The sequence below is a fragment of the Lipophrys pholis genome (assembly GCF_963383615.2).
Source record: "Lipophrys pholis genome assembly, chromosome: 17".
NCBI lineage: Eukaryota > Metazoa > Chordata > Actinopteri > Blenniiformes > Blenniidae > Lipophrys > Lipophrys pholis.
Window position 1 is genome coordinate 18097292 of NC_137643.1, and position 11436 is coordinate 18108727.

The 11436-nt window shown below is 43.6% G+C and overlaps 1 protein-coding gene across 1 annotated transcript in view; it reads left to right on the plus strand.

Annotated features, from left to right (window-relative positions):
* Nucleotides 1–11436, plus strand: part of adcy2b (adenylate cyclase 2b (brain)) — a gene marked incomplete at its 5' end in the record, with an annotated part of 50522 nt that overhangs the window by 38851 nt on the left and 235 nt on the right. Inside the window, 7 exon segments of the mRNA XM_080485622.1 lie at nt 3365–3449; nt 5917–6075; nt 8322–8468; nt 8644–8751; nt 9313–9427; nt 9548–9672; nt 10643–11436. The exon segment at nt 10643–11436 is cut by the window's right edge and continues 235 nt beyond it. Coding sequence (XP_080341748.1) covers nt 3365–3449; nt 5917–6075; nt 8322–8468; nt 8644–8751; nt 9313–9427; nt 9548–9672; nt 10643–10795 — 892 coding nt within the window. The 3' untranslated portion in view covers nt 10796–11436.

Below are 11436 nucleotides of genomic sequence, written 5' to 3' on the forward strand. Positions count from 1 at the left end.
GTGGTGCTGAGGTAGCACAAGTCCCACGTGACACGTCAGTCAAGTGTAACCCCGGGAGACGGGGAGGATGAGTGGCAGAGGGAGATGCAGGCATCCGTGTAGATGAAGCCGAATTTATTTTACCATATTTGACTGACAGCTGCAGAGAAGAGGGAGAAAAGAAGAAGACGAAAAAAAGAAATCCCATTATGCAAAAAGTTTTCGGGGCACCAGGAGAGAATTTTTCTCTCACTCATACTTCACTCTTTTGTTTCCTTTTTCTCGCCATTACAGATCTTTTTTCTTTCTTGTTTCGCCAAAGAAATGACGCAGATGAATGAGCCCAGTTATAAAACGTAGGAGATGAAGTAGGACTGCCTTATTGTTCTGTGTTTTTGTTTTTTGGGGGGTTTTTTTACACTTCACTGCTGCGACACGTTGGTTGTACTCGCCCCTCTTTTGACTCTCAAACATTAATTTGTACATCCGCAGAGCTTATATGTACAATACAGGTCTGCAGAGTACGTTAATAAAATAAAGACACACATAACATTGAAAGCGTTGCATAACATTTTTGCCAGTGGTTCCAATAAAGAACAATATTTGGCGCTCTTTCGTTTTAACTAATCTGACGCAAATAATTGCAAAACACTTTAACAGAACAGTCGATGGTTAATCGTGTTGATATTGATTCACAACTTATTATTATTATTATTATCCCACGTTTTATGATTTAGATTAAGTTTCAATTTAAGGCCTGTGATATTTGTAGATGTGACATCTGGGGAAAGTTATCTTAAACCCCGATAGATAAATAAATAAATAAATAAATAAATAAATAAATAAATAAATAAATAAATGAATGAATGAATGAATGAATGAATGAATGAATAAACGAACAGTAATGCCGGGATTTTCCTTCTCTAATTATTGCTTCCTCTGTATCATAAGTATGTTTATCTTCCTGACAATAAAACCTTAAGAAAAGAACCGAGACCCGTTCACGCGACACCGTTTCAAGTGAAAACGCGTCGTCTTTGCAATTTTCTTTGCGAAAAGATTTATATCTAGAACGCTTTGAAAAAGACGTGCGTTTACAGCCAAACAGCAGAATCAACAAAAACCATATCGCTGACACGTCAGGCCACGAGCTGGCGCTGCATCGGTTCAATCTATTCACACATGTGCCTTAAAGACTATTTACTACGGTCCTGGTTAAACGTTTTCAAAAAGTTGCTTTTTCAGTGGCTCATGGAAACGGACAACCAAAACACAATCAAAGTTTTCCGCTTTCACTTGAAAACGTCGTCGTGTAAACAGGGCCTGAGGGGGCGTCAGAAGCATTTTGATGATCTAAGCTTGTCAACATTGGATTTGTTCTGTTTACACAAATCCAGCCACGGTGACTTCGCTTTCCCAACTTTCCTTTTCACACACGACGTTGGCAGATCGCATGGTTGCATTACTGCCACAGAAGCTACTGAGCGTGCTGTGGCGTTCACAAATAAAACTTCAAGAACAAATTGAGAACAACATACCTGCTGCTGGATCCCAGTGAAGTGTTTGGCTTCACTCTAAGGTTTTGGCAAATCAGAGATCGTAAATGGTATCCAGAGCTTTGCCCAGAGAGAAAAAAAAGTTAGGAATTTGAAAATAATAGCGACATATTTACCACATATGACACTTTAGAGTTCTCTGTGTTCTGCGACTTGGACATTTGGCAGTGGTTTTCAACCATATAATAGTAACTGGATCCAATAAGAGCGATTAGGATCATAAATAGAGCAGGATACCAGGATTCCACTTGTCAACTTTTCATACAATCATCCACATTAACATTTCTGTATATCATATATTTAAAAACATTAGAAATGATGTTCTGTGGGATGAATATTGGCATTCCAGATGGTGTTCAAAAATATGTTTTTCAAAGAAAGGCAATTTATGATTTAACGAGGGCGTTAATGTTTGAAAGCTGGAAAGTAAGAACAAATGTTAACTATGAATGTGTGTCGGTTTTGGGAGTGAGGTTATGGAATGGACTTAATGATGAACTGAAACGGTGCAATTCTCTGTGTGTTTTTCAAAAAGAGTTTAAGATGTCGAATAATTAAAGGTTTTGCTGTGAATTGTTAATTTGATATTTACTTATAATCCGAAAAGTGATTTCTAACTTAAAGTGTCATTTAGTTCTGTATTTGATCATTGATCTTTCTTTGTAATCCTTCGTTGGTACAGGATCGGCTAAAGAAGCCACAGGCTTCAGCCCATTCCTTTTTCGGTTGCGGGACGGTAAATTTGTTTGTAATAAAATTCTTGTTTGCTGCTTTGAATAAATGCTACTGAAATGAAACCGACGAGACTAAACTAAAAACTAATTCTACTTCAAACATTGAATTCTGCCTCCATTTCCAGAGTCTGCTCGAGACTCAAACAACAGACATAAAGCAGTGATCCATCACGGCGCACCTCATTGTGTTTGTTTCTCTGACGGGAATAAAAAGAGATGAATGTTTCAGGGGGCTCTGCGTGAGTTTCCCTGCTGAAGAGGAATTGAAATGAAAGAAATGACTGGCACATCGCATGCTGCTCTGTTACATAACACGCACCGAGGAGTTACTTTTGTTTGCTTTTTCAATACATATCAAGAGACACCGAGTCCAGCAGCGGTTGCCCTCCTCTCGCCGCGTTTCAACCTTCTCTGTTGCTAAGCTGCGAACCATTATGTCTTAATGAAGATGTGCGCGTGTTTGTGTTTGTTGAAAACATGTCACAGACACGTTGCCTTGTTCTTATTTGATTCGCTTTTTCTGTAACAACAGCTGCTTTCGCTGCAGTTGATGCTACGTAGGCCTGGAGAGAAAATAAAGCGTTTGCAGAGGACTATTTTCGGCCGTGGATGAATACGTGATCTGTGTTCTGGTAGGCAGGTTTATGTGGGACTGACCTGAAATAAAATCGTTTTTTTGAGTGTGTGGATGTTGTGCGGGGAAAAATCTGGGACGTCAGCAGATTAATTTAAACTAAGATCCGTGAGATCGTTTTGCAGGTGATTTACTGAGTGAAAAAGGAATATTCTAACTGGTTTTTTTTTACATGTTATCAAACAAATCTCAATTTGGCAAATAAAAAAGTAGGAAAAATGCAATATGGGAGTTGACCAGTCACAAGGTAGTACACATAGGAATTGTTTTATCATAAAGTCTGCGAGCGGAAGTCATGGTGGGCCAGCTTACCCCCTCATTACGACAACAAAAACAGACGGAATGATATAACAACACAAGCGTTGTATATTTATGAATTATCATGAGCTTGACTCAATATTTTACTATATAAAATGCTTGATGACTGAAAACCATTGTGAACCTCTTTTGTCTGTTTTCAGGCCCGGAGTCCTGAAGGATCTAAAGACCATGGGATCCGTGTCTCTCTTCATCTTCTTCATCACCCTGCTGGTTTTAGCCAGACAGGTGAGAACATCACTCAGACGTCACTGTGAGGCGGGGGAGGCGGCGGCGCTTCTCTACATACTTCCATCATGGAGCTTCAGAAAGATGTTAAATGAAACAAATACACGGGCACGCCTCCGAATGCAGACGGGACAATTTTAAGTTACACAATGCGACTAGATAAACGCAGAGAACGATCACCACACTCCTGCAGCGTGTTAGTTTTCATTCAGTGGAACTGTGTCCGGGCATACTGAAAGATCAGAACACTCAGATAGAGGATGAATGAATGTATTCATATGGATACATGATACATGTGCATACAAAATAAAACATACAGATATATATTAATCATTTTTATGATATGTAAAAAATCCAAGGATGACACAAAAAAGTTATAAATAAGACTTATTTCCGTTGTAGTTCTCCTAAAAAAATTATAGTAATATAAAAAATACCCACAAAGGATATGACATAGTGACATTATAGTGAACAATTAAAAATACAAAATTGTACATAAATATGGTATAAATTTAGAATAGATAAAAACAAGTTCTACCAACACAAGTCTATTGCACAAAATTATTTATCACAGATGTATATATAGATCCCAACATAAGTCATCACAGACCGATTAATCATAAAACAGAATAGAACAAAATGAAAAGAGAAATATAAACTATGCATCAGTTAAAAGGTCTGTGGGAATAATGAAGTAGTTTGTATAGATTCCAATAAACACCTTTTGACTTGTTTTTTTAAAAGCCAGTTGGTTGGTCCTCCCTCATATTAGAACGAAGCCTCAGCTGACATATATCTCAGTGTCTGTGTTTATAGCTGTGTTTTTTGTTTTATCTATCATCTCCGACCTCGGAGCAGATGTTCATGATAGAAAGACAACATCTCCCGAGCCTTCGTGCCCCAAACTGGAGCTCCTCTGTGAGCCACATTTGGCCCCGTCAGCCGAGTGTGTTCTGGGTCAGCCAAAGGGGGGGGGGGGGGAGTGGCGTTTGTTTTAGGAACGCAACTTTTCACATGTGAAAGTCTTTGTTGCGTACTTGTCAAGGAGTTAATGGGCTCATTCCTGCGAACACTGGTCGGCTGTAATTCAAGTCCAGCGCAATTGTTATCAGTTGCAGCCACAAAAAATTTGAATTAAAAAAAAAAAAAAAAAAAAAAGTCTGAAAAGGTTCCGTGGCGGAGCAGCGCGGGACACGCAGGAATGTAAATTAGGTTTTTTTGGCCGCCGCCGTTAACAAATTTGCCTCAGCAAATTTTCATCATTAGCCCGAAATAAGCGGTTTTCCCGGCCATTTAGTCAGAGGGAGGAGAAAGCAGGTTACAAGAAACAAGGCATCTGTAATTCATCCCTCAAGAGCAGATGCGCAGCGGAGCAAGACTCATTTACGGGCTCGTTAGCTTGCTTTCTAAACGGCATCTGGAATGAGCTCCATTTTCTTTTTTTTTTTTTTCTTTTTTTTTTTGTTCTGCCCTACTTTTCTGGAGGTACTGGGGTTCCTCTCTCTCGCTCAACCGAGAACACAGAATGGTTGCGACTAACTATACCCAGCGAGGTGGAAGCCAGTCTATATGTTTTCACTCCCACCACAGGCGATCGGCACAATAAGCGACGATCTCAGCGCAGACCTTCACTGTTGGAGCCCTCCAAATTGGCACCATGCATAAATCTCGAGGGAAGCGTATCCAGTGCACACATGCATCATCCAGACCGCTAACCACACAAAGGAAGCGGCTCGAGCCGGAGACTCCCACACACACACACACACACACACACACACACACACACACATATGCGTTCACACACACGCTGCCGGGGCCCGGCCCACAAGTCGCCTCCAGCGTCCAGAAATACACAGGCAGATGAGCAATGGTGGTGCGTTCAGGGGACCACGTCTGATGCTCAAGCACACACTCCTGGGATGGTTTGACCTCGATATATGAGTCTTCCTGACACAGTTCGATGTATTCAAAACTCCACCAAGCACAAATAACCCAAAAGGAAGAAGATTAGAAAGTAAAAAAACAACAACTAAAAAAAAAAGAAGCTGCGGGTATCTTTTATGCAAAACAGTCACATCTGCTCACTGTTTCCTTGAGCAACAATAGCGCGGCCGCTTGCATTGTTTCAGTACTACCTTGCAGGGATATTAATTTTTCTATGAATACCAAGGATGCCCTTCAGCTTCGGCTGGTTCAATGTTCCTAGAAATCCTATAAACTTTCCATTCAGAGGCAATGATTGGAAGAGGACACAGGCAGGCGGCCAATCTCAGACAAACTCTCTCATTTCTGTAGCTGCGGGATGAAAACAAAGCCAGTTCAGACACGTGTGACTTGTCATGTCCGTATTCGGCGAGAAGGTAAAACTTGGGTTTGTGCTTCTTTGCTTGCGGTGGAGGTTTATACCGAGAGGGTGTCTGGTGTGAATGACCCAGGTGTCTCTCCACTCTGTGTCCTCCTGTAACAGAATGAATATTACTGTAGGTTGGACTTTCTGTGGAGGGACAAGTTCAAGAGGGAGTGTGAGGAGATCGAGACCATGGAGAACCTCAACCGAGTGCTGCTGGAGAACGTCTTGCCCGCCCACGTCGCCGAGCACTTCCTGGGACGCAACTGGAAGAATGAGGTAGATGAGAACCGACGGCAGCTTTGCTTACGTCTCCGTTGAATTGGGCTTCTCACTTAAATTGTTTTATACACGGTAAAGTTTAGAATAATAAAGCAGCTAAAAATGTGCCGCACAAGTTAGCGCCGCATAAAACACCCCACCGTGCCATTGCAAGGTGTAAGAATGAAGAGAGAATGCCTGGACTTCATTTGTTGCCAGAGGATTGTAGACATGAGCAGACAATATGTGCATCTTCTCATTCGGGTCAACTGGGTTTTGGTCCTTTGTCTTGGAAAATAGCGAACAAGGAATGGACAAATAACAAGAAGCCTCTTGGATAATGAGGGAAACGTCTTCCGAGACATATGACCGGGCTCGGTTGACCCGATTCAGTTGGTTTGAGACGTAGCAGACATATCAGCACACTGAGACCAGAGATGAGAGATCTGTGATGCAGCGGGGAAATCTGGCGACCTCGTTGTACCGTCGGCAGAAAAGTGAGACGAGTCGGGGTCAATTTGTGGAAACATGTTTGTTTTAATGCATTGATGTATTTTATTCAAAGGTTGTTTAGCTATATTTCATTGGTCCAGCCGACTCAAAACTGGCAATATTTAATAGCAAAAGTACAAGTTCATGGATAACGTGAGCAGCCTGTTACTAACGTGTTACTGCTCAAAGTTACTTAGGATATTCTTATCCATGCCTGCTACAGCGTTTAGGTTCTCACATTAATCAAATCGTCAACAACTCTGATCCCATGGGGCCACAGATTGTGATTACCAACTGATTTAAATGAATTAATACCAGGAGCCGGATAACAACCCTTTTATTTAATGCTCAGGAGCAGGAAGGCGTCGCAAAGTGGAGTGACTCATCAGGGGCAATATTGGAGATGTAATGATTAACTTGGCACCTTCACTGAGAAAACGGCTGGATATTTTCCTCCTGGTTGGTCGGTAAACCAGTTGAACCAGTTGATCAGCATGCTTTGTTGTTTTTTTTAAATGATGGGGACAAGAATTATGTATTTCAAAAAGAAGCAGCAGCAGCGGGAGAATAGAAAGGAGCTGCAGGCACAGTGTCTGGTTGCAGCATTCGGAGTCACTCCAATCATCCTTCCTTCTCTCTGACGCTCGGTTCGAACTTCAGCGGGCTGCATGAACCGTGTCCTCCGACCGAAGTGCACGGGATCGCGGCCCTGCGATGGGATGATTAGATATTTACATGCTTTCGAGCAGGTGTACTTCCCATTTCAAGAGGCGTGTGAGTGCAGCTCCGTCAGCCGAAGGCAATCTGTGGCTTTCATCAGAGAGAAAGCCATCACACGCTGGTGTGTGTGTGTGTGTGTGTGTGTGTGTGTGTGTGTGTGTGTGTGTGTGTGTGTGTGTGTGTGTGTGTGTGTGTGTGTGTGTGTGTGTGTGTGTGTGTTTTGGGGTGGGGGGGTTTGTAACGAAGGAGAGGTTTTGAGGCTTCCTGTTATTTGGTGTGAGATGAGACGGAGGCTAAAGCACAGGTGTCTCACACCAAAAGCATGAGAGCTGCCACTCCGAGGTCTATAAATAGGAGCAGGACTGTTGAGATTTGACTGTTATGACTCTGTGAGGGGGAATCGGGTTTATTGTACCTGTACCCTTCACCTCTTTTTATATCTCTGCCTTCCGTTGTCTCCATCTGAGATCCTGAGCTGCCTCCTCTGTGCTCTACCTGATACTCTGTGAGGCTCTGGGTCCCTCGTAGTGGACACGCCGTCCACAGACGTCACTTTGGAGCGGCTTTACTTAATCTTCTTGTATTTGAAAGGAGACATCCTGGATTTAGGATGTGTAAAACTTAAAAAGACCGGACAACGGATGAAAGTAGAAATCAAAATCTAGTAAAACCTAGAGCTAGAGGACTCAGGACAGGAGGTCTGGCAACAGACCAAAACCACCACCTGTGAGACAAACTATGTGAGGCGTGAGTTTCGAGAGATTCTCTGTGCGCAGTCTGTATGTTCGCTGTCATTTCACTGCTGCCTCTCTTCCTGTTTGATGATAATAATGTGTCACCTCGCTGCTCTGTCCTTCCGTCTGTGATTCTCATAATCAACCCTGAGAGTCCTCACAGCAATGATGAAAGTTTCTTCTTATTTATCCAAAAAGACCGACATCATTGTTCACCTCATAGATTTTTTTTCTCTGACTCATTGAAATAGCCCCTCTTCAACTTTGCCTCCGATCAATACAAGACATACAGCTCGCTATCCCGTCTTTTCTTATCAGGACCTTTATCACCAGTCCTACGAGTCTGTGTGTGTGATGTTCGCCTCCATCCCAGACTTCAAAGAGTTTTACACCGAGTCCGACGTCAATAAGGAGGGATTGGAGTGCCTCCGTCTCCTCAACGAGATCATAGCCGACTTTGATGAGGTAAACTCCTCTCGTACAGGTAATCCTGTCTCTCTCACATTAAAAAAAAAAGAAAAAAAAAAGCCCATTTCCTGCTGCTTTTTCTCGGTAGCACTCACGCTGGGTGATTATGCTGCGAAGACAACAGGGAAAGTTGATGGTCGAGTTACATTCTGTGTTCCTGACGCGTCCACAGCTGCTGTCCAAGCCCAAGTTCAGCGGCGTGGAGAAGATCAAAACCATCGGGAGCACGTACATGGCTGCGACCGGACTCAACGTCACTCCCGGACCAGAGTGTGCACAGGTGAGGTATCACACATCCTCATATCCCACCATCCAAAGTCGTTAACGCTGTCGAGTTAGATTTGAGAACACTGGGCCTGATCTGGTATAAAGCTTCCTTCGCTGGCGGGCTCATTCATATAGATTGATCAACTCAGAATAAAACTAGTATTGAAATGTTGGTTTTGTGTGCTTTTGACTGAGAAACGGTGCCTCTCTCTCCATGTCTATGTGCTCTTAAAAAAAGAAATACACAATATTTAGAATCTGTCGGAACATCAAAGCTGTGGGGGAAAAGAACAGCAATAAATTATAAGAGGCGCTGAAAATATCTTATAATAAAGTCTGCAAATAAATCTCATGGAGGGGCTGCTGAGGAAACGCCTCACCGACCCAACATTCTGCCATATTGCATGTCGTTTATGAACCTTTTTGTCAAAATGTGACCCCTCGGCCAGGATAAAGCAGAGTAGGGTTTTATCTTGATGAGAGTCATACATGATTTTCATATTAAAATTAAATTTGTTGGTGAAAGAGTATTCCAGATGTCACCTTTTCCCCTGCTCCCCTTCATTTCCTTCAGGAACACGACAGACAATACATGCACATCGGCACCATGGTGGAGTTCGCGTTTGCCCTCGTGGGGAAGCTGGACGTCATCAACAAGCACTCTTTCAACGACTTCAGGCTCAGAATTGGTCAGAACAGTGACTCACGTTCAATATTGCAGCAGCTTCGGTCTGAGCACCGCTGTGTGATTATGCCGAGTGTTTCTCCTCAAGCCTTTTGTCTGTTGTCTGTGTTTTTTTTCCCCTCAGGGATAAACCATGGGCCGGTGATTGCAGGGGTAATCGGGGCGCAGAAGCCTCAGTATGACATCTGGGGGAATAGTGTGAATGTGGCCAGTAGGATGGAGACCACAGGAGTGCTGGGAAAAATCCAGGTGGGCTCCTTTGTGAGAAAGAAATGTGGGTGCAGACTGCAGTGGCTTTAGCTTCCACTTTTCATGCATTTTACACGACATCTTCAAGTGAGAACGCAAAACATGCGTTGCATTTTGGGGGTGTATTTATACGACATTAGTGGTAGGAGCCACTGAAAACGCAACTTAATGAAAACAGCTCCCAAGGTGGAACGATTCTGTCTCCGTGGAAACGAGGGCAAACGCTACTTTGCGGAAACGCTGCTACTGCGCGCCTGTCCATACGAATGTCCCATTGTTAATGTTCATGGCGTATTGGTCTCTTTGTTTAAAGTTACTCCACCAGAAAATGTTTAACAAATATACTTAACATAAAAGGTTTTCACTTCTGCACAGAGAATAAACCAATGCACCAAAACGAGACCATTACAACTCATTTCCACTCATTTCCAACCCGCAGTTGCCTGAATCGTTCACACCAAAGTCCATAAGTTTAAAAACAAACCTGGATTTGTATCCGTCAAACATTCTTTTGGTTTTGCCAACTGACGTCATCTTCAGACACCTGAAACCCAAGGGATTCTGGGATATCCAAGATGCCGCCGCCGCAACTCCAGCGAAAACATCAACATTTGACCGATTGAGCTCGACTCAGCTTCTCAAAGAGTCTTCAATCCACCAGACTGATCAAATGTACAATCAGGATCTTGCTTTGGGAATCTTTGGGCATTTCCGTGACGCTGAGATGTCAACAAACCCGAGTATCTTTCACGAAATATAAATCCTGAAAATACGTGTTTATCTGAGTGTAACGACAAATTTCATTCAGAAAGGTATCGACAACGTGTTCGAGATAAACACCAACAACTAAAAGTGGCTCCTGGTAGAGGAGGTTCAAACAAGGCCTAAGAATAACACCATGAACTCAAAACCTTTAAATGAGGGGTTTAAATGGTTTGTTAAGTGCGTTTTGTTTCCTGTTTGTGCGCAGGTCACAGAGGAGACGAGTGAAATCTTATCAACGCTAGGGTACATGTGTTCGTGCCGCGGCATCATCAACGTGAAGGGCAAAGGAGAGCTGAAGACCTACTTTGTTCACACGGAAATGACCCGGTCTCTGTCGCAGGGGACGGTGATGCCCTGAACAAACGCAGAACTCCAGAACACGGCGGCGCACACAAAGTGGCCGCAGGAGTCATTTGTCATGCTTTGTAAGTAAAACCCATTACCAGAAGCACGCAGCAACAATGGACGGACGGCCGCGGAGAAGCACTTTTGTCCTTAGCAAACGCGATGTAGATCGGGCCAGAGGTGGCCCCCGCCGCAACTCCTTCAACGCCGCACTCCGGATGCTCTCCACAGCTCGAGTGCCACGAGGACTCTCCTCCTCCGAGTCTCAGCGCTGTCTAAAGGAGCGCCTGACCTTCCGGAGGTTTGCTCAATCAGCGCGGCTCTCGAGGACGGCAGCCACCCGCCCGCCTGTACAATAGTAGTGGTGTGGAGCTAATTAGCCATGGCAGCGTTGCAGCGCTTCAGAGCCTGATACTCCAGTGAGCTGAACTGTGTGTGTGTGTGTGTGTGTGTGTGTGTGTGTGTGTGTGTGTGTGTGTGTGTGTGTGTGTGTGTGTGTGTGTGTGTGTGTGTGTGTGTGTGTGTGTGTGTGTGTGTGAGTGTGCGTGCGTGCGTCTGCGTGTGTGTGCGTGTGCGTGTGCGTGTGCGTGTGCGTTTCTATCGGCCTGATTGGCAAAAAAAAAAAAAGAGCAGATTTTGTTTCGTTTCACTGCA